This window comes from Drosophila albomicans, chromosome 3 (assembly GCF_009650485.2).
Source record: "Drosophila albomicans strain 15112-1751.03 chromosome 3, ASM965048v2, whole genome shotgun sequence".
Classification (NCBI taxonomy): Eukaryota; Metazoa; Arthropoda; class Insecta; order Diptera; family Drosophilidae; genus Drosophila; species Drosophila albomicans.
This window is the reverse complement of record NC_047629.2, coordinates 14285594-14310726: the sequence shown is the minus strand read 5'-3', so window position 1 is coordinate 14310726 and position 25133 is coordinate 14285594. Positions and strand designations below refer to the sequence as shown.

Sequence of the window (25133 nt, the reverse complement as noted above, 5' to 3'; positions counted from 1 at the left end):
ACAAATGGACTGACAAGCAGACACGACGGACGAACGGACAAAGTGACGGACAGAGGTTTTGCTGGACAGCAGAAAAACACCAGAAGCTATCGAGGCAACGACGACATGCAAACAGAACGGATATACGAACGACTGAGGCTGCGACCAAGAGCGAGAGAGGGAGCACGAGGAGGTGGAGAGAAGAAGAGTGAGTGGGATAGATACACAGATACAAGATACAGATACAAGATACGGCCATGGACATGGTCATGGCATGGTCTTGGCTTTGGGCCTGGCTAAAATACGAGACACACACACACTCGTATTTTATGTGTGCACTGTGTTTATTTTCTTTACTTCTTTTTCTTTCATTTGTTTTCTTTTTTTTTTTTTGTTTAGTTATATTTCTTGTTCTTTTTTTGGGCTGCAAACGTTGCGCATTCTTTAAAATTAACATACTATATACATACTAAATACATTGTATGTGTGTGTAGAATCGCCAAAATCAAAAGCGGATTTGGTTAGAGTGAGGATCGATTTCAAGTGCCAATTACAACCTCAACGAGGTCAATTTACGACACTGCTGTAGAGTTCTGCTTGCTATATGAATAAGCTACTGAATTGAAGATGTTGATGGCAATTGTCATTTTATGCTTAATAAGTTCATTCAAAAGAATTTATCACACTTCTCTAAACTCATTTAAATATATTAGTGGGTTATTCAAATCCATTGAATGCATAGTTATTGTAATAAATTACAATTTTATTAGTAGCTTCGTATATATTTTTTAGTATTTAATTGATTATTCGGTATTTATTTTAGTATTTCATTATAATTTTAGTATTTATATGTTCGTATTTATTTTTTAGAACCTATTTAGTATTTTAGTATGTATCTATATTTGTAGTATTTATTTCTTAGTATCTAATTTGTATTTTCGTATTTATTTATTAGTATTTATTAAATATATTTTTATATTTTTGTATGTGAATTGATAAAAATTATATTTTATTTATTGCTTGTTGAGCTTAACTATTGTAAATGTCCTCTACTAAAAATAACTTAACTTATTCATATTAATTAATCAGCTTTTAAATAGTAATTCAGTATTTTTAAGTATTTAATAAAAATGTTTCTTATTTCTTACTTAGTATTTTAGTATTTATTTATTAGTTTTTATTTATATTTATAGTATTTTTTATTCAGTACTTAATTACAATTTTTATATTTATTTATTAGCATATAATTAATATTTTTGTATGTATTTTTTAGTATTTAATTAATATTCTAGTATTATCATAATATTATAGTATTTCTTTTTAATATACAATTATTATTACAGTACTTATTATATAGTATTTATTTATATTTTTAATATACCTTTAAGTATTTAATTACTGTTTCAATATTTATTAATAACTATTTGTTTTTTTTTAACATTTTTATATTTTACTCTGTACAACTTATTGTTTATAGCATTTGCCTTGTCTGACCTGATCTAATAAATGCTTACATGAAGCAACGATAATGTTGTCAGAGTCGCCTACAAATAATAACATATATGTATACTTAGTTGCATAACTTTCGATGCAATCTAAAAAGGGATTACGAGCGATGCCATGACAATTTTATAGACTGACGACGACTTTACAAAAGACGCAACTCAGAGATGTGTGTGTGATGAGCCTGCTTAGCTGCTCTTGGCACACTGAATTGTTGTTTAGACAAAATCCTTGTTGCGTGCGTGTGTGTTGCCATATCAGCGGCATATCCAGCGTAATCCTTGGCAGCACAAGTAGAAATATAAGCGAAACAAGCAGCCGCGTAAGCCAGCAAACAGCTTTGACAAGAACCAACCACACACTCACACTCACACATCCGTTTAACAGGGTTCAATTATAGAAAATTGCACAAATCCTTCAAAGTTTTGTACAGCGAAATGCAAGAAATATACGCATAGTACTTGTATCTAGTATCTTGTATCTTATTAGCGCTCTCAACTTGGGTTTGACATTAATCCTCCCCATCGCCCGCTACAGTTGCCCGTTTCGTCTGCCTACACATCCAGACAATGGAAGTCAGAACTTGGCCCTGAGTTGCGTTTGAATTTGTTGCAACTTCAACTTGGTTGCACATAAGCCGATGACGATGACGAAGACGAAGTTGAAGTTGAAGTTGAAGCTGTAGCTCAACTTGAAAGACGCCTTCGCTTTGTCAGTTAGACCACGTCTCCCCATCCGCAGCAAAATGAATGTAAAGAAATGAAACCAAAGTAAACCATTATAACAACAAACAGCTGAATAATACGCTCAGTGAACAACCAATTATCGACGACGAAATACCCTTACTGCTAAGCTACTTATTACTATAGCTCTGAAAACATATTAGTTCAGTTTATTTTAGATTTGAATAGTAAAAGTATGATAATAAATTGTTAAAAATATATAATGGAACAGTAATTGAATTTATTTAGTTTTGAATTGAATAAAAGGAAATATCATAAAGTGATTTGTTGTTCCATAAACTATTATTTTACAAAATACAAACTCAAAGATAACTTCTTATTAAATGGACAAAATTTTAGTTGAAATTAAGTTTCAGTTCACTTTTTGATCTCAAATATAAAGAGTTGTGTTCCATATTTTCATATTTAAAGAACAGTAATTAAAATTTAATAAATAAATTTGCAATACATTATATTATATAATATAACATTTATAGTTCATTTAAAACTGTATTAATGCTAATGAGATCATAGACAGATTGAACAAGAAACTTTATTATTGTAAAATTAATAAAAATCGAATGAAGAAAAATATGTGATGGAAAAGAATATTGAAATTCAAAAATACAAAAATTCTAGCAATCTGTAAAAAAATAATAAAGGTTAAGAAACTGTTTAAAGAACTGATTTCAGATGTTTATTTTATTATTAACTAAAGTTACAACTACTATAAGTATTATTATTTTATTATTTAAATAATATAGCACACTTTAGCTAAATTGATAAATCGACCGATGACTGGAAAATAAAGAGTAACAAGTGTCAAGCGCAATTCACATAGCCCAAAGGGCATTTTAGGGTATAGTTTATAAGCCACACAAGAACCGATTCCGATGCGTAGCTGCAGCAGATTAAATTCCAATCCCAAATTGTTTTTGTGCTCCGTCAAGAGGGCTGCCTAGCAGGGGGAGGGGTGGGGCAAGTGTGCAACTGGCTAATTCCCGCATGCAATGAAAACAATTTTTCTCTACGAGCTGCATTTTCAAACAAGCGCGTTGATTTTTATCAAGCTTATTATATGGGTCGGCAACGAGGTGAGCTCACTGAGACGATGCAACCCTTTTTTCTTTATTTTTTTTTTTTTTGTGTATTTTTGTTGTTGTTTTTTTTGGGTTCTTTTCTTGGGTTCTTAAGCCGGGCAGCAGCAGCAGCACAAGCAATGATAGAGGGGCAACCGCAGCGAGTTGAATGCCACATATCAGGCAGCGGCTCAGCTGGCTTGCATCCTGCCTGCCTGCCTGCCTGCCTGCGCCCGCATACCAAAATCCCTTGCCCCTTGCAGCACGCTTGCCGCATCGCGTTGCATTGCGCGACGTTGCGGCTGTTGCCACAAGTGCAACGCAGCGCGAAATTCCACTCATTTTTAACAAGTTCTCGGTCGCTTTTGTTGCCCAACAATGCGAAGGTTAAGCCAGAGCCCAATGGAGTCGCTTCACTTCATACATACATTGTAGTCGAGACTCGGTATCATCAACTGCAACTGGCGGCGGCAAGGGGCAACTTGCTGGCTTCCTCATCGCTGCCTTCGTATCTCTCATTTTTTATGCGTAGCGCTTGAGGTAACTTAAAACTGCTGCCAGCAGCCAACAGCCAGCAGCCAGCATAAGTTCGAGTACTTGCCACATTGTCAACGTCAGCGGTCGCTGGCTCCTTCCCCCTTTCCTCCTTTCCCCTATCATCTCAAGCTAACATTGAACACAATCAGCTGTTGCTGTTGTTGTTATTGTTATTGTTTTTGTTGACGGGTCTTCAAAGAGAATCTATCTCCGGGTACTGACAATGTTTGGCACAATTAAAGCTGCTTTTGCTGTTGCTGCGACTCAGCTGACAGTGCACAGTGGGCACAATGTGTACAATATATGCATGGAAATATTTTACAAAATACTCTATTTAAAATATTTAAAAATGTTTGTATATTTTTAATGAAGCCTCTCTGAGACAGACGATCGCTAGCTATTATCTCTTAGCACGGAGAGAGAATATTTATATACTCTATTATAATCCAATCTCGGATCTTACGTTATCAGCTAAGTTCGAATTTGTTATATTATATTTTTATAAATATATATGAAAATATATTAATTTATATTATATATATATAATTATATATATATAAATATATGATATACATCAAACCAATCGAGCAAATATTTACGTAGATTGAAATGCATTATTTAGTTCTATATTAATCTTGTTTGAATGCAGTCGAAAGAATCGAAATGGGCAGATTAATAATCAACGCAGTTTTGTTACTGATAGTGCAGGAAATATATTTTGTAGCCACAGCTACCGATCAAGAGGTGAGAGTACAGTGTAACTAAAAGAATGCTAAAAGTTAAGTATTTTGTTCTTATTAGACGTGCGAATCCGATCGACTTATGGAAGAACAATGCCGTATTCATAATTATAAAACTGTGAAACCTTTACTTGACTATTTTAGACAGGTTAGAAATGAGTTAGAAGACAAAGAAATTAAGGAAAATAAGTTAAATGAATTAAATTCGGATCTTTTGGAAAAGTATCAGGAAATTGTAAGAATTCATGAAAAATTTGTAAAGGAGGCAGCTCTATTAGATGAGTATAAAAACAAAGTAATTAAAGGGGAAAACGATTTGCAATTATGTAAAAATAGAGTTGATAAGTTTGAATCTGAGACTAATTCACAACAAAATGTAATTGTGAAATTAAAAGGAGATTTAGCTGAGAAGTCCACCAATTTAGAAAATTGCGAAATTCAATACAAAACTCTTAATTCTAGTTTATTTGAAAAAGATGAAAATATAAAGAGATTTAGTGAGAATATTCAAAATATAACAGAACATCAGAAAACAATTGAATTGCAATTAGAGCAGAGTAAGACTAAATTAATAAAGAAAGATAAAGATAATCAGCTATGTCGAGCTGAAATTGATACATTGAATAAGACTTTACTCAATACTCTCATCCCATCAAGTTGCTCTCCTTTTGGAGATTCAGATGTTCATCCACTTAATGTTTCTGGGATAGGTTTCTTCGATGTTTTATGCGATAGTCAGTTAGCTGGACCTGGATGGATTGTAATACAACAAAGAGTTGGGGGAAATGAGAGTTTCAATAGGGATTGGGCAACGTATCGTAAAGGTTTCGGTTCTTATAGGAGCGATTTCTTCATCGGACTAGAGAAAATACATCGAATCACCAGTTTGCAGCGATTCGAACTTTACATACACTTGGTTGCTGTGAATGGAAGTATCTACAACGCTCGTTATGACGACTTTAAAATATCTGATGAAGACAGTGGATATAAACTGAGTTTGGGTAAATTCGATGAAACTATTGTTGGGGATGCGATGAGAATCGGCGAAAACTTGAAATTCACAACATTCGATCGCGACAACGACATTGGTGGTGGTAATTGCGCAGTTCAATACAAAAGTGGCTGGTGGCATGTGAGTTGTTATAATTGGTAAATAATGCAAATTGTTATTTTTTCTGAAGAACACATAATTATTGATTTTTGTATTTTCTTATGCAGTAATTTAAATGCACCATATGGGCCAGATCTGGTTTGGTATATTCGAATTCCATTGATAGAAGCAAAGATGCTAATTCGCCCTAAAAAAGCGATCAAGAAGTGATAAATTGAAAAGTTGAAATTCCTATATTTGACTCTATTATGTAATCTTTTATATATAATTGTTGAATTACGAATTTACTTTCGTAATAATTATACGATCGACTATTGAATGCAGCGATTTATTTTTTACTTAAAATATATTCGGTTTTAGTGTATTTTATGTTTTGATGTAGGAAATAGTAAGTCTCTGGAATAGAGCTGCAAATACTTAAAAGTAAGTAAGCTTTCGATATACATATACATATACGTATATATATTTTCAAGTGAACCATATTCAAGGTAAAGTAATTTAATAAATGATCTACACATATTCGTTTCTTACCCAAACATACAACAAACAGATTAAATTAATAAACGCGTTGATGTAGCAACATCTAATCCCTTTAATTAAATTTGCATTAAATTGAGATGATACGATAATATTTTCTCTTCTGTTTACCCGATGAGAGAGAGTCTATCTCTCATTAATAAAACATTCAATTGCTTTTATATTAACACAGATTAAATGTTAAGAGCAGATTTATTTGTAGATTTAAGTGCATTATTCAGTTTCATATTGATCTTGTTTGAATGCAGTCGTAAGAATCGAAATGAGCAGATTAATAATCAACGCAGTTTTGTTACTGATAGTGCATGAAATATATTCTGTAGCCACAGCTACCGATCAAGAGGTGAGAGCACAGACGTCATACAGTGTGATTAAGAGAATGTTAAAAGTCGAGTATTTTCTTCTTATCAGACATGTGAATCCGATCGACTTATGGAAGAACAATGCCGGATTCATAATTATAAAACTGTGAAACCTTTACTTGACTATTTTAGGCAAGTTCGAAATGAGTTAGAAGACAAAGAAATTAAGGAAAATAAGTTAAATGAATTAAATTCTGATCTTATGGAAAAATATCATGAAATTGTAAGAATTCACGAAAAATTTGTAAAGGAGGCAGCTCTATTAGATGAGTATAAAAACAAAGTAATTAAAGGGGAAAACGATTTGCAATTATGTAAAAATAGAGTTGATAAGTTTGAATCTGAGACTAATTCACAACAAAATGTAATTGTGAAATTAAAAGGAGAATTAGCTGAGAAGTCCAACAACTTAGAAAATTGCGAAATTCAATACAAAACTCTTAATTCTAGTTTATTTGAAAAAGATGAAAATATAAAGAGATTTAGTGAGAATATTAAAAATATAACAGAACATCGGAAAACAATTGAATTGCAATTAGAGCAGAGTAAAACTAAATTAATAATGAAAGATAAAGATAATCAGCTATGTCGTGCTGAAATTGATACATTGCATAAGACTTTAATCAATACTCTCATCCCATCAAGTTGCTCTCATTTTGGAGATTATCCTGGTGTTCATGAAATAAGAGTTTCTGGCATAGGTTCCGTCGATGTTTTATGCGACAGTCAGTTAGCTGGACCGGGATGGATTGTAATACAACAACGAGTTGGGGGAAATGAGAGTTTCAATAGGGATTGGGCAACATATCGCAAAGGTTTCGGTGAAATGGATAGCGACTTCTTCCTCGGGCTCGAGAAAATACATCGTATCACGAGTTTGCAGCGATTCGAACTTTATATACATTTGGTTGCTCTGAATGGAAGTACCTACAACGCTCGTTATGACGATTTCAAAATATCTGATGAAGACAGTGGATTTAAACTGAGTTTGGGTAAATTCAGTGGAACTATTGTTGAGGATGCGATGAGAGACGGCGAGGACGAGAAATTCACAACATTCGATCGCGACAACGATGAAGATTTAAGTACCAACTGTGCGAACTATTTTAATAGTGGCTGGTGGTACCATAATTGTTATAATTGGTAAATATTCCAAATTGTAATTTTTGATGGAATACACATAATTATTAATTTGTATTTTTTCTTTTGCAGTAATTTAAATGCACTATATGGGCCAGATCTAAATTGGTACCAACGAAATCCATTGAAAGAAGCTAAGATGCTAATTCGGCCCAAAAAAGCAATACATGAAAAAATCATGAAGGAGGTAGTTTAATTCGATGAATATAAAAGTAAAATACAGAAATGGGAAAACGATTTGCAATTGTGTCAAAATAGAGTTGATAAATTGGAATCTGAGAACAATTCCCAAAAAAAATCATTGACAATTTAGGCCCAATTTCCAAACTTTTCGAGAATTACGATAAATGTAAAGAAGAATTAACAAGTGAATCCAATAAGTTATTACTATGTGAGATTGAATTAAAAAAGCTCAATTCTAGTCTTCTTGAAAAGGATACACATATCTCTGAATATACTGCAAAAATCCAAGATGTAATGGAGCGTCAGGAAAAAATGCAGGTGCAATTGGAGGAGAGTCAAAGCAAGTTACAAAAGCAAGATAAGAATAATGAAATTTGTAATGCAGAAGTTGATAAACTAGTTAGATTTGTGAACGCATCTAGTTGCATTCCATTTGCAGATTATCCTGGTATTCATAAGATACAAGTTTCTGGAGTTGATTTCTTCGATGCCACAAGAAAATTTCCAGCTTTTATATGAACTGGGTTAGCATTGAGGCGTCAGAGCCTAGGCTCTAGGCTCTTTCATTCTATTTTAATTAAAATTTAAGTTGCCAAAAAAAAAAAATTATAGAAGAAAGAAGAGAAACATAGAAAATGTGTTGTCATTTATGGGGGCAACTTCGATGCACCAGCAACGAGGTCTAATCGAAGCCTGTGGAATTGGGTGCCAGAAATAAAAATAAAAATCGAAATACAGAAATGTAGAAAAAGATGATCCGATATTTTTGGGGTTTGCCAGAAATTCAAATATTCACATGTTCTCGTGGGCTGACAGACATTTCAATATTTATTCAAGGCGTCCAAAATATGAACAGAAAATAAAAATGTAAAAATTCGTGGAATTGTTTTCATTTACAATATTTGGGTTGAAAGAATTATGCAAAGGTTCGTAACAGGCAGAAGGATGCATCTTCGAATACATAAAGAATATAAACAATATATATATACATACATATTTAATCAGAACCCTTAATATAGAATTCGGAAAGTGTCCGAGTATCGGGATTACTAAGCTTTTTTATACGTCTTGTTATACCCGCTACCCATAGGGTATTATAACTTTGTGCCGACAGGAAATGTATGTAACAGGTAAAAGGATCAGCGTCAACAGTCGAGACGATCTAGCCATGTCCGTTTGTCCGTCTGTGTGTCCGTCCGTCTGTCCGTATGAACACCTAGATCTCAGAGACTACGAGAGATAGAGCTATAATTTTTTTTCGACAGCATTTGTTATGATCAAGTTTGTTTCAAATTTTTGCCACGCCCACTTCCGCCCCCGCAAATCAAAAAAATCGAATAACAAGCGTAATTTTAAAGCTAGAGTTGCGAATTTTGGTATATATAATAACTATAGTTGTTATGATTCCTGAAAATTTGGTTGCGATCAGATAAAAATTGACGAAGTTATTAAAGAAATACTTTTGTATGGGCAAAAACGCCTACTTACTAGGGGTCTGCGTTGCTTTGGCCGACAATCTGGTACATTGTGCCGTCTATGGTATATTTTGAATGCGGTACTTTATCGATATACCATTCGGTATATTTTTAGTATTTTTGCAGTATATTTGGTATATTTTGAGAATAATACCGCAAAATATATTTCTTTTATTCAAAATGGGAAGCGGGTATCTCACAGTCGAGTACACTCGACTGTAGCTTTCTTACTTGTTTTTTCTTCTGTTCAATGTTCATGTCAAGCTTCTTGACTAAAGCGTTTATTCTTGTCGACATTTGAAAATAAATTTGAAACTTGAAATATATATTTAAAGCTGCCTCTAAAATCAGCGTCATCATTGTTGCGATAAGCAATTGAATTGCTCTCAGTAAATGAAGACGGTGATATAGACAGAGACTGAACTCAGCAGACGCCTAGGAGGAGAGAGAAAGCGAGAGAGAGAGAAAGAGAGAGAGAGAGAGAGAGAGAAAGAGTGAGAGTGCTGATCAGCGGACTTTAAATCTATGTGATATTATAAAATATATTGGCCCATTTATAGTGCCATCGATACAATGCGCTGTGATGTAACTTCACATGAATTTCTCTTCTCTAATATTGCAATGCACTTTTATTATACACTGTTGTGAACTTATACCCATAATTTGAAAAAAAAATAAATCACGAACAAGTTGCCGCCACTTCTAATTTCATTATCAAGAAGCCTCTCTTAGACAGGCGACAGAAAATTGACAGTGTCGGTTCTCTCGACATTAAAAGAGACTTTATTTGCTATCACCATTTCTCCCACTACGAACTTTTGAGCTGAACCCACATCCGTTGATCACGTGTTAGCTCGAAAATCACTCAGCTACTCAAAACTGAATTCTTCGTCGATTTAAATTAGGCTTTTAGTTTCAAATTCATCTTTTAAGAGTGCAGTCGAAATATTCAAAATGCGCAAAATAAAAATAAACTCAGTTCTTTTCTTGATACTACTTCAAATATATTTGGTGACCACAACTGCCTTCGAAGAGGTGAGAACATTTACATAAAGCAGTGTAGAACAGTGTGTGCTAAGAATGTTTACATTTTCTTCTTATCAGACATGTGAACTCGACCGAGAAATGGAAAAAAAGTGCCGGATTCATAATTATAAAACCGTGAAACCGTTGCTTGATTATTTCAGGCAGGTTCGAAATGAGTTAGAAGACAAAGAAATTAAGGAAAATAAGTTAAATGAATTAAATTCTGATCTTATGGAAAAGTATCATGACATTGTAAGAATTCATAAAACATTCATGAAGGAGGCAGCTCTATTAGATGAATATAAAAACAAAGTACTTAAAGGGGAAAACGATTTGCAATCGTATCAAATTAAAGTTAATAAATTGGAATCTGAGATTAATTCACAACAAAATATTATTGTGAAATTAAAAGGAGAATTAGCTGAAAAATCCGCCAACTTAGAAAATTGCGAACTTCAATTCAAAAATCTGAATTCTAGCCTAATTGAAAAAGATGAAAATATTAAGAGATTTAGGGAGAATATTCAAAAAAATACTGAACATCAGAAAACACTTGAGTTGAAATTAGAGAAGAGTAAAACTAAATTAACAAAGCAAGATAAAGATATTCAGTTATGCCAATCTGAAATTGATACATTAAATCGGACATCAGAAAATATCAGAGAACAACAGAAAAAAATTGTATTGCAATTAAAAGAGAGTGAAGCTAAGCTAATAGATAAAGTGAAACAAAATCAGTTATGTCAATCTGAACTTAATAAGTTAAGTCCCACATCTTGCATCCCATTTGGAGATTCAGATGTTCATCAACTTAATGTTTCTGGAGTTGGTTTCTTCGATGTTTTATGCGATAGTCAGTTAGCTGGACCTGGATGGATTGTTATACAACAGCGAGTTGGTGGAAAGGAGAGATTCAATAGGGATTGGGCCACCTACCGCGAAGGCTTCGGTTCCATGGACAGTGATTTTTTCCTCGGTTTGGAGAAGATTTTTCGTCTGACGAATTCTCGACGCCACGAGCTTTATGTGCATTTGGTGGAACTTAATGGCACTATATACTATGCTCGTTACGACGACTTTAAAATATCCGATGAAAATAATGGATACACACTGAGTTTGGGTGGATTTATGGGAAATGTTTCTGATGCGATGAGAAACAGTGAAAATCTAAAATTCACAACATTCGATCGTGGCGACGATAAAAGATGCGCGGATCATTACAAAAGTGGCTGGTGGTACAAGAGCTGTTATAATTGGTAAATATTATTTATTTTAATATCTAAAGTAATATATTAATGGAGTTTTTCTAATGCAGTAACTTAAATGCTGTCTATGGAACAAACTTTAATTGGTATTTGGACGTCAAAATTGAACTTAAAGAGGCTAAGATGCTCATTCGATCCAAGGAATAAAAGAATAAGTAAAAAAAAGAAATTTGATTTTGTTCTAATGGATTAAATAAATGAATACTCGAATATAGAATACCATTTATTTTACGTATCGACTTATATTTGGATTATCCCAATAATTGAAGTGAGTATATACTGTAATTATAACATTTGGCACAAAATTGATTTTATTATAGGAAGTTTAACATCTGATTATAGGATTATAAATAAATTAAAAGCAAAAACACTGTTTTACTTCTGCTACAAAAGATAATATAATATATATATAGAAATATTATGAAATTTTATGTCAAGGCCTATAAATTAATAATAAACAAAAACTGGGTCGCATTTATCGGTCTTACTTGATGTGACATCAACACAAAGGCGGCAATTAAAAATCGTCATCGGGGATGCTAGGTAAAGCTGTAAGTAAATGCTATCGAAAATCTTTAAGGTTAGTCATCAGGAAGCAGACAGTCTTGTTTCTTCTGACGTTTTGGATAAAAAGTCTATAGTATCATCAATTGACCTCCGCTGCTGTTCAGACCTTTCAATTAAATCCGAACCAATTGTATATGTATTAGTTTTAAATTCGCACAATTTGACTGTTCAGAGCTGAGTTCTTCGTCGATTGAAACGAAATATTTAGTTCCATATTCAAGTTCCATGAGTGCAGTCGAAAGAAGTGAAAATGGGAAGACAAATAATATTAAACGCAGTTTTGTTACTAATAGTATACGAAATATTCTTGTTGGCTACAGCAACCGGAGAAGAGGTGAGAACAATTACTCCATAAGGTGATGAAAAGTTAACTCTAAAAGCGTAAAAACTTTCTTTTATCAGCCGTGTCAATTAACCAACAAACAAATTGATGAACAATGCCGATCTTATGCTGATAAAATCTTCAAGCCAATACTAGTTTATTTAGAAAAGAGCGAAATAAAGAAGAAAAAGATAATTCAATTAAATTCCAATCTTATGGAAAAGTATCGAGAAATTGTAAGAGTCTATGAAAAAGTAATGAAGGAGACATTTCAGCTAGATGAGTATAAAAACAAAATATTAAAACAACAAAATTCTCTGCAGTTGTGTGAAAACAAAGTTAATAAATCAAAAACTGAGATTAATTCCCAAACAGAAATAATTGAAAAACTTACACCAAATATGACATTTTCTGAGAATATTGTTAAATGCAAAGACGAATTAGAAGAAAAATCAAAAGATTTGGAAACTTTAGAACTTCAATTCAATAATATAAATTCGAGTCTTAATGAGCATAATAAAAATATTTCGTCAAACGAAAATTTTCAAAATGCAATGGAATATCAGAAAACAATTGAGTTGAAATTAAAAGAGAATAAAGCAAAATTAGTAGAGAAAGAAAAAGAATATCAATTATGTCAAGCGAAAGTTAGTGAATTAAATGCGACTGCAAAGGAAACGAGTCCCTCTGATTGCATTCCTTTTGGAGAGCATCCTGGTATTCATCAAATCAAAGTTTCTGGCATTGGTTTCATCGATGTTTTGTGTGATAGTCAGGCAGCTGGACCTGGCTGGATCGTGATACAACAGCGAATCGGTGGAAGCGAGAGTTTCAACTTGGATTGGGCAAACTACCGCAGAGGCTTCGGTGCTTTCGATGAGGATTTCTTCCTTGGCTTGGAGAAGATTTATCGTCTGACCAACTCTCGTCACTATGAGCTATATGTGCATATGGTTAGTGCAGATGGCAAAGTATACTACGCTCATTACGATCACTTCAAAATATCTGATGAGGATCATGGTTACGCATTGAGCAGCCTTGGCAAATTTAATGGGACTGCTGGTGATGAGCTCAGAATCCATGAGTACATGCGCTTCTCAACATTCGATCGAGATAATGATATGAATAATCGTCTAAATTGTGCTGACTTTTACGCCAGTGGCTGGTGGTACCGCAATTGTTTTAATTGGTAAATATAGCAAATGCGAATTGGGTGTTGTTCGAAATTAATTATTTTTCTAACTTCTTTTTATGCAGTAATTTAAATGCAGTGTATGGGCAGGATCTAAGGTGGTCTACGTATTTTACTCGTGTTATCAAAGAAGCAAAGATGCTGATACGCCCCAAAGAAGAGAAGAATAAGTAAAGGCAACTGATAATTTAATACTTATTTTTTTTAATTAATTAACTAAATGTGTATCTTTATATTGCTCAATTTAAAGTTGTAAATTTGTGTTTGTTCTCATGTTTAGATGGCAATAAATGTGTAAAATAAAAGGATTGTAATATATATTTCTATATGTTTACTTTCGCAGAAACAAATTTTTGATCCGAGTCCATGCTGAGAATCTCCATTTGAGCTGCGATGAAATAGTTGGTGCAACCGTTGCGGATCTTTTTGACTCAGACCACAACTCATCGCAACAAACTTTAAATGTACTGAAAAATCATACCCAATTGTTGAGTTAAACATATGCTTCACAGCCACAAAGTAAAAGAGTTACAGAAGAGGAGGAAAACAAAGCAGCTCGAAAAGATCTACCTATTAAACAATCAAATTTTGCAACTCCTTCGTGTGAGTTCTGCTCAAAATTTCAATCTAAGCTAAAATGCTTTTATGTGGCATTTTCACTTTTTAGATATAAGTCTTTTCAGAGTCTTTCTGTATATTGTATAGTAACTTAAATTTGAGTATCTATCCTAGCTTGTGATAATTAAAAAGGCGAAAATAAAATAAATAAAAAACAATTGAGATAGTTAGAGTAGAGTAGGCTCGAAGCGATATTATTCTTAAATATACAGCAAAAATAATGAAATATACTGAAAGTTATATTACAAAGGCCAAAGAAAGCGATGTTATTCTTAAAATATACCAAATTTATATACCACAAAAATACAAAAATATATCAAAGGCTATATCTGCTCGCAACCAAATTTTCAGGAATCTTAAATTTTTATTATTATTATTATTATTATTGTATGTAGCAAAAATCGCTCGATCTTGAATATTACGCACGTTACTCGATTCTTGCCGTTTTGCGGAGGCGGAAAAAGGCGTGACATAAATTAAAAACAAACTTATTGTGCCTGCAAACATAACAAGTACTGTCGAAAAAAATGATATCTCTATATCTTATAGTTTTTGATATCTAGGTGCTCATACGGACGGGTCTCGGCTATTGAGGCTGATCAAGAATATATACTATATACTTTATAGAGTCGGAGATGCACAAAGTTACGGATATAATCATAGTGGAATCGCAGAGCGGTCTGCAATTGTGTCCAATTAAAGTTGAATTCTAATACATTAAATTCCAAACTATTTAATGAAAAATTCCCAAATTAATTTTAATTTAAATGATTAAAAAGTATAATTTAAAAAATTTTGAATTTTTACCTAATTGAGATCGAGAAAGTGGCAGAAAATCAGAAATAAATTAATAAATCTACGGTAAACAGCGGGGGCGAAATTAAAAAGAACAGCACAATAATAATAGTCCACCTTCTTCAGTGGCTTTAATAATGATTACTCCTTGGTCTGCACTAGATCCGACAACACGAGCATTTGTTTGTCATCGATGACAAATTAAATGTTAAAATTTCAAATATCTCAGGAAGACATTGTGAAATAATAAAGAACATATCACTCCAACAACTACAATGCTCCTGAAACTTGTTGCTATGAATTTCACAGTTGTTGGCGTTACGTTAAATTTCTATAAATGGTTAATATTCTAAGTGAATATCAAAACGTGCATTATTATGAATATCTTAATAGAACTTGCGAGCAGAAGCAGCGCTGATTATTATAGGAGAGACCAACAAAGTATTAAATTGACCCACCAAATATCGTGAGAGCTGCCGAAAATGTCCTAATCAAATAAAATTTATTATCAAGAAGCAAGCAGTATCGTGTCTTGTATCAACATATATAGAAAGTCTATATATAGTATCATTAATTGACCTCCTCTGCCGTTCAGACCTTTTAATTAAATCCGAACCAATTGCAAATTCGCAAAAAATTTGACTGTTTAGAGTTGAGTTCTTCGTCGATTGAAGCGAAAAATTTAGTTTCCTATTCATCTTTCTTGAGTGCAGTCAAAAGAATCGAGAATGGGTACAAAAATAATAAAATCTGTTTTTTTGCTAATTCTACACGAAATATTATTTGTGGCCACAGCTGCCGCAGAAAAGGTGAGAACAATCCCACGATAAAGTGAATAATAGTGAACTCTAAAAGCGTTTAAACTTTCTTTTCGTCAGCCGTGTCAATTAAGTAATATACCTAGCGGATCAAATATTGATGGAATTCTGCAGCCAATATTAGACTGCTTACATATTGGAAATGAGTTTGAACTAAGCAAAGTGCATGAAGATCACATAGAGGAATTAAATGTTAATTTGGAATATCAAAAAATTGAAACAATTCATGAAAAAGTCATGGATAAGGCAATTGAATTAGATGAGTACAGAAACAAAATACTAAAAGGAAGCAACGATCTTCAAGTGTGTCAAATTGAAGTTGATAAATTAGAATCTGAGATCAATGTACAAAAAACTACAATTGACAGATTAAAAACCAATTCGAAACTTTTTGGGGAATATGATAAATGTAAAGGTGAATTAATACGTAAAAGAAATAAGTTAAAAAGTTTAAAGCATAATGTAGATATTTTAAATGCTACTCTTATTAAAAAGGATGCATTAATTGAGAAACGTGTTTTAGAATTGCAAAATATAACTAAAAATCAGAAAACAATTCAATTGGAATTGGACGACTACCAAAATAAGTTCCGAATGAAAGAAAACGATATTCGGTTATGCCAAGAAAGTATTGGTAAATTAAATATGACAACTCAGAAACGACAACACACACGTATTCTAACTAGTTGCATTTCTTTTGGAGACCATCCTGGTGTTCATCAAATCGAAGCTTTGTACTATGATGTCTTCGATGTTCTATGTGATAGTCAGATAGCTGGGCCTGGATGGATTGTAATACAACAACGAGTTGGAGGAAATGAGAGTTTCAATAGGGATTGGGAAACGTATCGCAAAGGTTTCGGTTCGTTTGAGAGTGATTTTTTCCTGGGTTTAGAGAAGATCCATCGGTTGACAAGTTCGCAAGATCATGAGCTCTATGTGCATTTGGTTTTCCTAAATGGCACCATCAAATACGCACAATACGACAACTTTAAAATCTCGAATGAGGAAAATAGTTACGCACTGAGCAGCTTGGGCAAATTTAAGGGAAATGTTGTGGATGAGATGAGAAACTATTTGAATAGCAAATTCTCAACATTCGATCAAGACAACGATACCGAAGACGTCCACAATTGTGCAGTGCATTTTAAAAGTGGTTGGTGGTTCACGCATTGTTATTATTGGTAATTATTCCAAATCGTCTAATTTACATTGATAATTAATATTTGGTTTTTTTTTTTTTTTGTTGCAGTAATTTAAATGCATTATATGGAAAAGACCTAAATTGGTATCCACCATACGAGCTTAAAGAAGCTAGGATGATGATTCGCCACAGAAAAGTGAAGTAAAGTGAATAAACCATCTTCGTTTATAAATTGCAATTGAAAATTTGATTTGTAATTACTTTAAATGGTTTAATAATTTATTAAATAAAGCGTCACTATAAAATAAATTAATCATTTGTGTTGGAAGTCAGATTATTTTCTTTTTGTCTATGATTTCTCAATAACATTGCTGAAATAACTTTATTATAAAATATAGCACATTAAACTTACGTAATAAATGATCTACACAATCCATTCCCTATTTAAATTTCCAACAATTTTTTACGAAAAAAGATTAAGTAAGCAAGCGCCCGTTCGGATTTGCTGATGACGTAAAAAAGCAAAGGCAGCATTGGCGTTATGAAACGGACTAGAGAGAAAAAACATTTAGACGGAGACTGTGACTATCAGTAAAGAAGAGAGTACTAATCACTGATCCATATAGCATGATGATTAGTTAGTATTATTATTGAGAGAGACTAACGATTGTTCAAAGAGTCTGCTGAGTCGAGTTTACTGCGTCATCTTCAGGGAGAAAAAGCCCGGAGCAACTTTTGAATTATTTCTTCTATCTAATGCTCGTGTTCACAGATTGTTGTTTACTAGAATTCTACAAACTTTCCTGTTAATCCGAACAGAGAGACTTTTGAGCTGCTGTCAAATTCGTTGGCATGCATTTCTTATTTGCAATTACATAGGAACATTCCAAAAAAAATCAAACGCAAAACAGAAAAGGATGCTAGTTGCTAGGTTAAGTATAACGGAAGAAGTTGCTATTAGTCAAGTGGAAGCAGTTGCTAGTTCGTTAAGAGTATAGCAGAAGAAGTTGCTACAATACAAGGAGACGCAAACGTTAAAAAGAAAAGGATGATAGTTGCGGTCATACAGTTGCGTGTTTGTAGGCGAGTGCAAGCGAGTACGCAATAGTCAATTGCAAAAACAAGCGCAGGCTGATCGTGTCTAACCCTTAGATGCACTCACCTATTTAAGTATTCGTTCATTTGCAAAAACAAAGAGCAAAACTCAACAACAACTGTGTAGTTGATGATAGACCAAAGAAGAGTGAGTGCGATAGCGCTATATATTTTATTGATGCTAGAGCAAGAAGAGTGAGCGCGATTGCGCTATATATGTATTTTACTTGCTTTGTAAGTATTGCAAATTGATATTGTGAAGGTATAATATATTATTAATTATATTAATATTTAATGATTTGTTATACAGAAACTTATGGACCCCAACTAAGTAGGTTATTCACCAGAAATTGGTTAATTGATGAAGTTAAGATGCTTATACGACCCAGACAATAAGCAATTATGTTAAATAAATAAGATTTTGAATTGTATCTGCAAATTTGGAAACTGATTTTTTTTTGTTGAATTTTAAAATGTTTTCTATTTAACGAATTAATTTGGTCGAGTTAACTTTATCTCATTCAATAAAGTTACCACGACTAAATCAATTCCTTTTCCTTTTTCTTATATATCTTTGTTCATGTCAGTGTTCTTTGCGAAGATTTAAAGTTATAGAGTTATAGGCAAAGCTGTGTACTCAGATCCATCCATAGAAAAGGGACGTGCATCACCATTCTTATTAGCTTGTTAAGCTAATTGTTGTCATCAAATAAGCAGTGCTAGAAATACATATATGTAGACTGAAAATTTAAAATTAAAAGCAAGACCTATCCCAACATTTTTGTACAACAGATAAGAGATTGAACAGCCGTCATCGCAAAAAATGACGTACATACCGCATATAGATGATCTCACTTCTAATCAGCTTCAGCTCAGTGCTTCACGAAAGTAAATTATCTGTTTATACCCTCTAAATATTCTTATTATATTTATTTTTTGAAAAATAAGTTATATAGTTTAAGTTTTGTTTATTTGTGAAGTTAAAAGCATTTGCTGGTAGATCATATAAATTTAATATAATTTAAATATTCTTTTTATAGTTAATTTACAGTCAAATAGCTATTATCTATCTGAATTGTGAAGTCAAAGTCGAGAGCATTCAATAGTCGATCAAATATAATAACTGTGAATTAAAGTATAATTTCGCAATTTGAAAATGTTAATTGTAAATCTAAAAACTTAGAAAAGCTCGCATTTTCTGGTGTACAGTGGAAATTTCTTTAACGGACAGCTCTATTAAACGAAGTCTTCCATTAGGCGGACACCTTTTGCGTCACTTTTGTCCTTTTTCCTTATTTTCGTGAATATTGAATCAGCTAAATACAAACATATAGAATTATTAATGCATATTTCGGTAGTTTGTGTAGTTTGAATTCAATTTTTGATTGCTTTTTAAACCAAATTTGACCACTGTGTGCGCTTTGCTGCTATCATTGTTGTTTTGCTTTCTTGCTGTTGCTTGCTTCTTGTTATGTTTTCTTTTATTTTTTTTTTTTTTTGTTGTTTTCTGTAACCTTAGAACTTCTCAAGTTGTTGCTGCCTTTCTCGCCGCCTTTGTAAATGGGCATAATACCGGAAACCCACAACAACGACAGCGACAACCAACGACGACGACAACAAACTGAATAACAGCTGAGCTGAGGCGTTTGCAATGCGGTTCGCTCTGCTGCCTCTCACTCATCATCATACGAAGCGGACAGACAGACAACACCGTATAAAACGTCATGTTTAAAGTTCCTATGTAACTCTCTATTCCCCCGCCCCACCCCATTGAAACCCCTCATCAACTCTTGGCGATCTTTTACATTGGTTTAGTAGGAAAAACTTGCCGTTGGTTCCGGTGAAAATGCAGAAGAAGCCTTCAACTTAAACAGCTCCGTTTAGCCCCACAATTAATAGAATACACACAATTCCACACTCTTTAGTATCTCTTTGTTGGTTGCTTGTTGTAACTGGCAGCATAATTACCACATATTTTCTGTAAGTGGCACACAACGCAAAACTTCCCATTTAGTCCAAAGTTCTTGCCACTTACTGGCTAACTGACTGACTGCACGGGAAATGAGATTCATTCTTTTGCTTTTTTTGCCACATATTTGTCCAGCTGACTTAAGTATAAATAATAAAAACAAGTAAGAAATTTTGAGTCGGGTGTGCTGGACTTTGAAATACCCGCAACCCATTTTTATTAAAACAATAAATTATATATTTAGTATTTTGATAAATTAGTACATTCAAAATATACCAAAGGGTGTAAAATATACGATTATCTGTTGGTCTTTATCATAAATAATGAAATAAGTATGAAAACTTAAGTCGAGTGTGATCGATCGTGAGATATCCGCTACCCATTTTGAATAGTATTCTTAAAATATACCAAATTATAACGCAAAAATACTAAAATATACAAAAGGCTATATTTGATATATTCAATAAAATTGAACAAATGTTTTCACCCAAACAAAAAAGTATTTCTTAAATACCTTTAACAAATATTGTCTGATTGCAAGCAAATATTCAGGAGTCTTAAATACTCTAGTTATTTTTTTTATGTTCGCAGCTCTAGGTTTAAAATTACGGACATGAACGGAAATATATTGTCCCGGGCGTTGACGCTGATCAATTTTATTTTCGTTAAATTTTCCCGCAAAAACTAGAAAAAAATCAAAGAAAAAAAATGCTAAACATATTATCCAAACTTCAGCATTAATACATAAAAAAATATACAATATATTTTAAAAATGTTTCACCTTAAGAATTCGGTTTTTTTTTTGTTTAAAGAAATATAACAAATTGATACTTTTATATATTTTATAAGGTCGGAGATTCCTCCTATTGCTTGTTACACACATTTCCTTCTACCCTACATGGGAATGAAACCGAAGCACAATTAATACTTCAAACTAAATCAATTCAGCTGTTTAATGTTTAGCTTGAATGTAATTCGTTACAGTTTATCATCGAATAATCATTTAATGGCATCGTGTGATTCCAGCTACTTTTTAATCAGTCTATAATTATGCCTATATTAAATTAAGCTGCAGCCATATCGAAATGTTCCAGCACAGATCTACTCATAAGTGGTGTAATTAATAGAATCGACTCAACGACAAAGCAATGCGAACAACGATACAGATAGAGATAGAGTGCGTGGGGTATTGGAATTGAACGGTTGCTCTTTTATGCTGCATTTAAGGTAATTTACATAATTTCATAATATGCAAATTGACGCCGGCTAGATCGAAGATAAAACCCATTAAAAGCAAACCAACAAATCAGCAGAGTTCCGGGCTCCACTCGAAAAAAAAAAACACAAAAACAAAAAACAAAAAAAAACAGGCGGGAGGTCGTCAGCTCAAATAAATTGCAGATCGGTATCTTTTGATGCGTAATTAATAACTGCGCGTGAAAAACAATGAACTGAGGGGAAAAATGAAAAGAGAAAACACACACATGTGCTTGTTGCCAGGGCAAGGGTTTAAATTTTAAACACTGGACTGTGTCCAGGTAAGCAACAGCCGCAGTCGCAGCCGCAGCTTGTTGTTGCTGCTGGGTATCTGTATCTGCATTCAAGTATCTTGTATCTTATGGCTGAATATTTGTAATATGAGAACTGGCAGGCCGCGCCCTCGCCCCAAAAAAAAAGAAGGAAAAAAACTAGTAACCACACAGCCCAGATGAAATTCAAAAGAAAAATCTCGAGAATAGAATAGAAAAGAAAGCAACGACAACAAGTTGTATAGAAAAGTTGCTACGCAGAATGAATGGCATTGTAGAAAAGCAGGGAAGAAGAAAATAACCCTTGGGACATGTCGTGGAAAAGCCGAGGAAAACTTCACTCAAGGGTGAACCAAAGTCTTGTTTGTTATTGTTGTCATTGCGCCCAGACACGCAGCTAGGGGCGAGACGAGGGTGACTCAGAGCGAGATGCACCCTACGCTCTTGCCCTTAAGTAGGGGAAGCTCAGCTTCATTGATAGATTGCAATTTCTCAACAGCAACAAAAGAAAACAACAACACAAAAAATAAAAAAAATGAAACCCCTTTTGTTTCGAATTTGTAAAGAAACTATTTTCTATTTCCCGAAATTTGCGTAACAATCAACTTTCTCGACTCGCCTGATTTATAGATATTTAATAAAGCGCTTTCCCAGGCGAATCTTAAGCTTGCCGCGCATTTCATTTGCATGATAAAAGTTCTCAGACACTCTCGATAAGTGAGCGCAAGAGAGAGCTGCCTGACAACTGGGTGTCTACCCCGACAATAACAACAAGGCATTTTCGCTGATTATCTCGTCAGCTAGGCACCAGAGGGGAGGAAGTAAATTCATGAAAGAAGAAGAAAAAAAATAAAATAAAAGGAAAAAGGAATTGTTCCTTTTCAATTTTTTGGCTTTTGTTTACAGGCCGGCTTTCAGCGATGAAAATTATGACGCAATTTATAGTTTTTCATTTTTATCGCCGCCTTGCGTTGTGTGTGTGATTTCCTTTTGTTGAGAGGTTTTAAAAAAGCATAACTAAGATTTATTTCCGGATTTGTGAAATTTACACCATATGCCAGCAGACTCGCATTACTTTCCCAAATGCCCAGCTGGCCAAAACTCAGTCAACTTCTTTTTCGAGTCGTCGGCACATTTGTAAAGAGAAACTTTTCATGTTTTTTCCCCCCGCCTGCTCGCCTTGTACTATAACAAATATATACTTCAAAAGGATGGTGTAGTAACTAGGGCCTAAATCCCATTGATACTGTGAAACCAATTGAATACAAGTAGGTGAGCTGGGCTCGACTGTGCTCGACTGTGAGATACCTATTTTCAATAAAAGCAAAACATTGCGGAATTATTTAAAAAATAAAATTAATATACTAAAAAAGATACCGATATACGGCTATATATAATGGTATATTAATATACTATTACATTTCATAAAATAGTTTAGGGTACAATTATACCAGATTATCCACCGACATAATGTTTGTGCCATATTCATAATTTCCTTAATGACTGCTTTAACCAAATTCTTAAGAATCATTAAGACATTAAGTTATTATTTTATGTTCCAAAAACCGCTTTTCGTAAAAATGTCGAAAAAATGTTTCTTCTTTAACTTACATCCGGAAAGACGACCATGGCAATATCGTTTCAACTGTTGGGGTCGATCAAGAATATCTATACTTTAGAGCGAAAGATGCCTTATATAAATTTACTGAGGCTGGTATAAAAATGTTACGTTTATTGCAGCTTTAGCACATTTGAAAGCCGAGCAGTAACTTAAAAGCTCTGTTATGCTTTTTTTACCGATTTGGCCAGCTTTCAAGTGCATTGAATGCTTAATACATGCAACCCAACAAAATAATACAAAATTAATAAATGCAAATGAAGCTTGAAATTAGATTTCAGCCGCAAATAAACTCGAGTTGATTTTGTTCCGTAAAGATTGAAATCTTTATGCTACTTTTTTATGGGCATAACTTTCTCATTTCCATAATTTGTCCGTTGTTATCTCTTCAAGAGACGACAGAATTTGTTGAAAGAAATATATCACGACAATTATACATAATTCAACTGTGAAATTTTATATTTTTTGTTGCTTTATTTTATTTGGTGCCTCGGGGGCAACATTACGTAATGGCAAACTGACGAAACAATAATTCAAGTCAATAAAATATGAAAGATGACGGCAAGAAATCCCACAAAAAAAGACAAAAACAAAAGTTAGTTTTATCGCCGAGCATAATTCAAAATCCCAAATGGAGGAACTTGTTTCACGCCATGTGTAATCTAAAACCAGAGGCCTGAGAACATAAAGTGCACGAGATACGAGACGAGGAACATCAAGTGAATAATATAGGAAAATTTATGCTACTTGCCCCATTCTAATGTCAACGCGTTGCTAAATAAATAACAAATTTTAGTTTACGACTTGCTCGCCTGACCTTACTCATCCCTCAAGCTGGCTGACCTGAAACCGAACCCAATTTGTAATATTTCAGGCCGACAAATGGATCATTGGACAGAGCGCGTCACAGCATAAAATAAAACTAAATCAAATGAACATAAATTATTAAATATTGCTCGTATAGTAAACACGCAGCATAGAACTGCGTCTTATCTGTACTCAGCAACAAAATATTCCGAGAAGTCTGTCAATTTGTTTATTTTTTATAGTTAATTTGTGTTGACTTTGAAGTTCGACAATTAAAAATCCCATAAATCATATACTAATTAATCAATGGATTTGATTGCTTTGTAGAACTGTAATCTCGTTGCAATTACTTCAAAAAATTGCATAAATCTTCTATCAATTATTCAATTTATAGAGTTGTAATTCTATACAAGTTATGTTTTTTTTAGACACATGCAAATCCATTTTCACTTTATATACAATGAGCTTGAGGAAACCACATAAATCTTTTATTAATTAAACAATTGATTTGGTTGTTCTTTGAAATTGTTATTTTTTTGTGATTTAGTTCTTTTTAGACATATGTATGTACATAGATCTTATTTCATTTTCAAGCACAGTTTTTGAAAAATACAATAGAATCTCTACTTCCTCAACTAACAGCAACAACACTAAACATAAGGTTCTAATTCTAAAGAAAGGGGATTCAAACTTTTTAAAAAACACGAACAAAATTCTGTTTTTCTTTTTTAAGATCGAAAAAGTCTAAGATCAAGATTTGCAATTTTCTTTTCAAACTAACATTAAACATTCTTAAATCAAGATTTTAATCTTAAAATCTAAATATAGTTTATAAAATTTTGATTTAAGATTTTTCAAACTAAAAATCTTTTTTCAAGATTGTTTTTTTTAAGAATTGAAAAAATCTTAAATCAAGATTTTCAATCTACTTTTTAAACTAGATTTTGTTCTCTATGTGAAATCATAAAACTTCAATCATAAAGTTGGGATAGTAATATAT

At 33.1% G+C, this 25133-nt stretch overlaps 5 protein-coding genes across 6 annotated transcripts; all 5 read left to right on the top strand.

Moving 5' to 3' along the window:
- The first annotated feature begins 4460 nt into the window (after positions 1-4460).
- Positions 4461-5977, top strand: LOC117568349 (fibrinogen-like protein 1). 2 transcript variants are annotated; one of them, XM_034248944.2, is made up of 3 exons: positions 4461-4564; positions 4622-5692; positions 5779-5977. In XM_034248944.2, the coding sequence occupies exons 1-3, from the start codon at positions 4484-4486 to the stop codon at positions 5779-5781; spliced, it is 1155 nt and encodes a 384-aa protein (XP_034104835.1). In that variant the 5' UTR covers positions 4461-4483; the 3' UTR covers positions 5782-5977. The 2 variants fall into 2 exon arrangements, with proteins under 2 accessions (XP_034104835.1, XP_034104833.1); XM_034248942.2 differs by having other exon boundaries at positions 4622-5709.
- Positions 5978-6469: 492 nt separating this feature from the next.
- Positions 6470-8422, top strand: LOC127564995 (fibrinogen-like protein 1). Its single transcript, XM_052005726.1, has 4 exons — positions 6470-6551; positions 6620-7713; positions 7783-7897; positions 8333-8422. Exons 1-4 carry the CDS (start codon positions 6471-6473, stop codon positions 8420-8422), a joined length of 1380 nt encoding a protein of 459 aa, XP_051861686.1. The 5' UTR covers position 6470.
- Positions 8423-10475: 2053 nt separating this feature from the next.
- Positions 10476-11832, top strand: LOC127564998 (fibrinogen-like protein 1). Its single transcript, XM_034248939.2, has 2 exons — positions 10476-11650; positions 11710-11832. The coding sequence occupies exons 1-2, from the start codon at positions 10494-10496 to the stop codon at positions 11804-11806; spliced, it is 1254 nt and encodes a 417-aa protein (XP_034104830.2). The 5' UTR covers positions 10476-10493; the 3' UTR covers positions 11807-11832.
- Positions 11833-12449: 617 nt separating this feature from the next.
- On the top strand, positions 12450-14040 carry LOC117568357 (fibrinogen-like protein 1). Its single transcript, XM_034248958.2, has 3 exons — positions 12450-12560; positions 12629-13737; positions 13806-14040. The coding sequence occupies exons 1-3, from the start codon at positions 12477-12479 to the stop codon at positions 13912-13914; spliced, it is 1302 nt and encodes a 433-aa protein (XP_034104849.2). The 5' UTR covers positions 12450-12476; the 3' UTR covers positions 13915-14040.
- A 2129-nt stretch (positions 14041-16169) lies between these two features.
- Positions 16170-17320, top strand: LOC117566685 (ficolin-1-like). The gene is made up of 3 exons (XM_034246231.2): positions 16170-16386; positions 16495-17155; positions 17224-17320. The coding sequence occupies exons 1-3, from the start codon at positions 16209-16211 to the stop codon at positions 17318-17320; spliced, it is 936 nt and encodes a 311-aa protein (XP_034102122.2). The 5' UTR covers positions 16170-16208.
- Positions 17321-25133: the final 7813 nt, after the last annotated feature.

Coding starts and splice junctions, on each gene's coding strand:
- LOC127564998 (XM_034248939.2), top strand. CDS start 10,494: ATGGAAAAAAAGTGCCGGATTCATAATTATAAAACCGTGAAACCGTTG. Junction 11,651..11,709: donor TACAAGAGCTGTTATAATTG/GTAAATATTATT, acceptor TTTCTAATGCAG/TAACTTAAATGCTGTCTATG.
- LOC117568357 (XM_034248958.2), top strand. CDS start 12,477: ATGGGAAGACAAATAATATTAAACGCAGTTTTGTTACTAATAGTATAC. Junction 12,561..12,628: donor CTACAGCAACCGGAGAAGAG/GTGAGAACAATT, acceptor TTCTTTTATCAG/CCGTGTCAATTAACCAACAA. Junction 13,738..13,805: donor TACCGCAATTGTTTTAATTG/GTAAATATAGCA, acceptor CTTTTTATGCAG/TAATTTAAATGCAGTGTATG.
- LOC127564995 (XM_052005726.1), top strand. CDS start 6,471: ATGAGCAGATTAATAATCAACGCAGTTTTGTTACTGATAGTGCATGAA. Junction 6,552..6,619: donor CCACAGCTACCGATCAAGAG/GTGAGAGCACAG, acceptor TCTTCTTATCAG/ACATGTGAATCCGATCGACT. Junction 7,714..7,782: donor TACCATAATTGTTATAATTG/GTAAATATTCCA, acceptor TTTCTTTTGCAG/TAATTTAAATGCACTATATG.
- LOC117568349 (XM_034248942.2), top strand. CDS start 4,484: ATGGGCAGATTAATAATCAACGCAGTTTTGTTACTGATAGTGCAGGAA. Junction 4,565..4,621: donor CCACAGCTACCGATCAAGAG/GTGAGAGTACAG, acceptor TGTTCTTATTAG/ACGTGCGAATCCGATCGACT. Junction 5,710..5,778: donor CATGTGAGTTGTTATAATTG/GTAAATAATGCA, acceptor TTTCTTATGCAG/TAATTTAAATGCACCATATG.
- LOC117566685 (XM_034246231.2), top strand. CDS start 16,209: ATGGATAAGGCAATTGAATTAGATGAGTACAGAAACAAAATACTAAAA. Junction 16,387..16,494: donor GGAATATGATAAATGTAAAG/GTGAATTAATAC, acceptor AACGTGTTTTAG/AATTGCAAAATATAACTAAA. Junction 17,156..17,223: donor TTCACGCATTGTTATTATTG/GTAATTATTCCA, acceptor TTTTTGTTGCAG/TAATTTAAATGCATTATATG.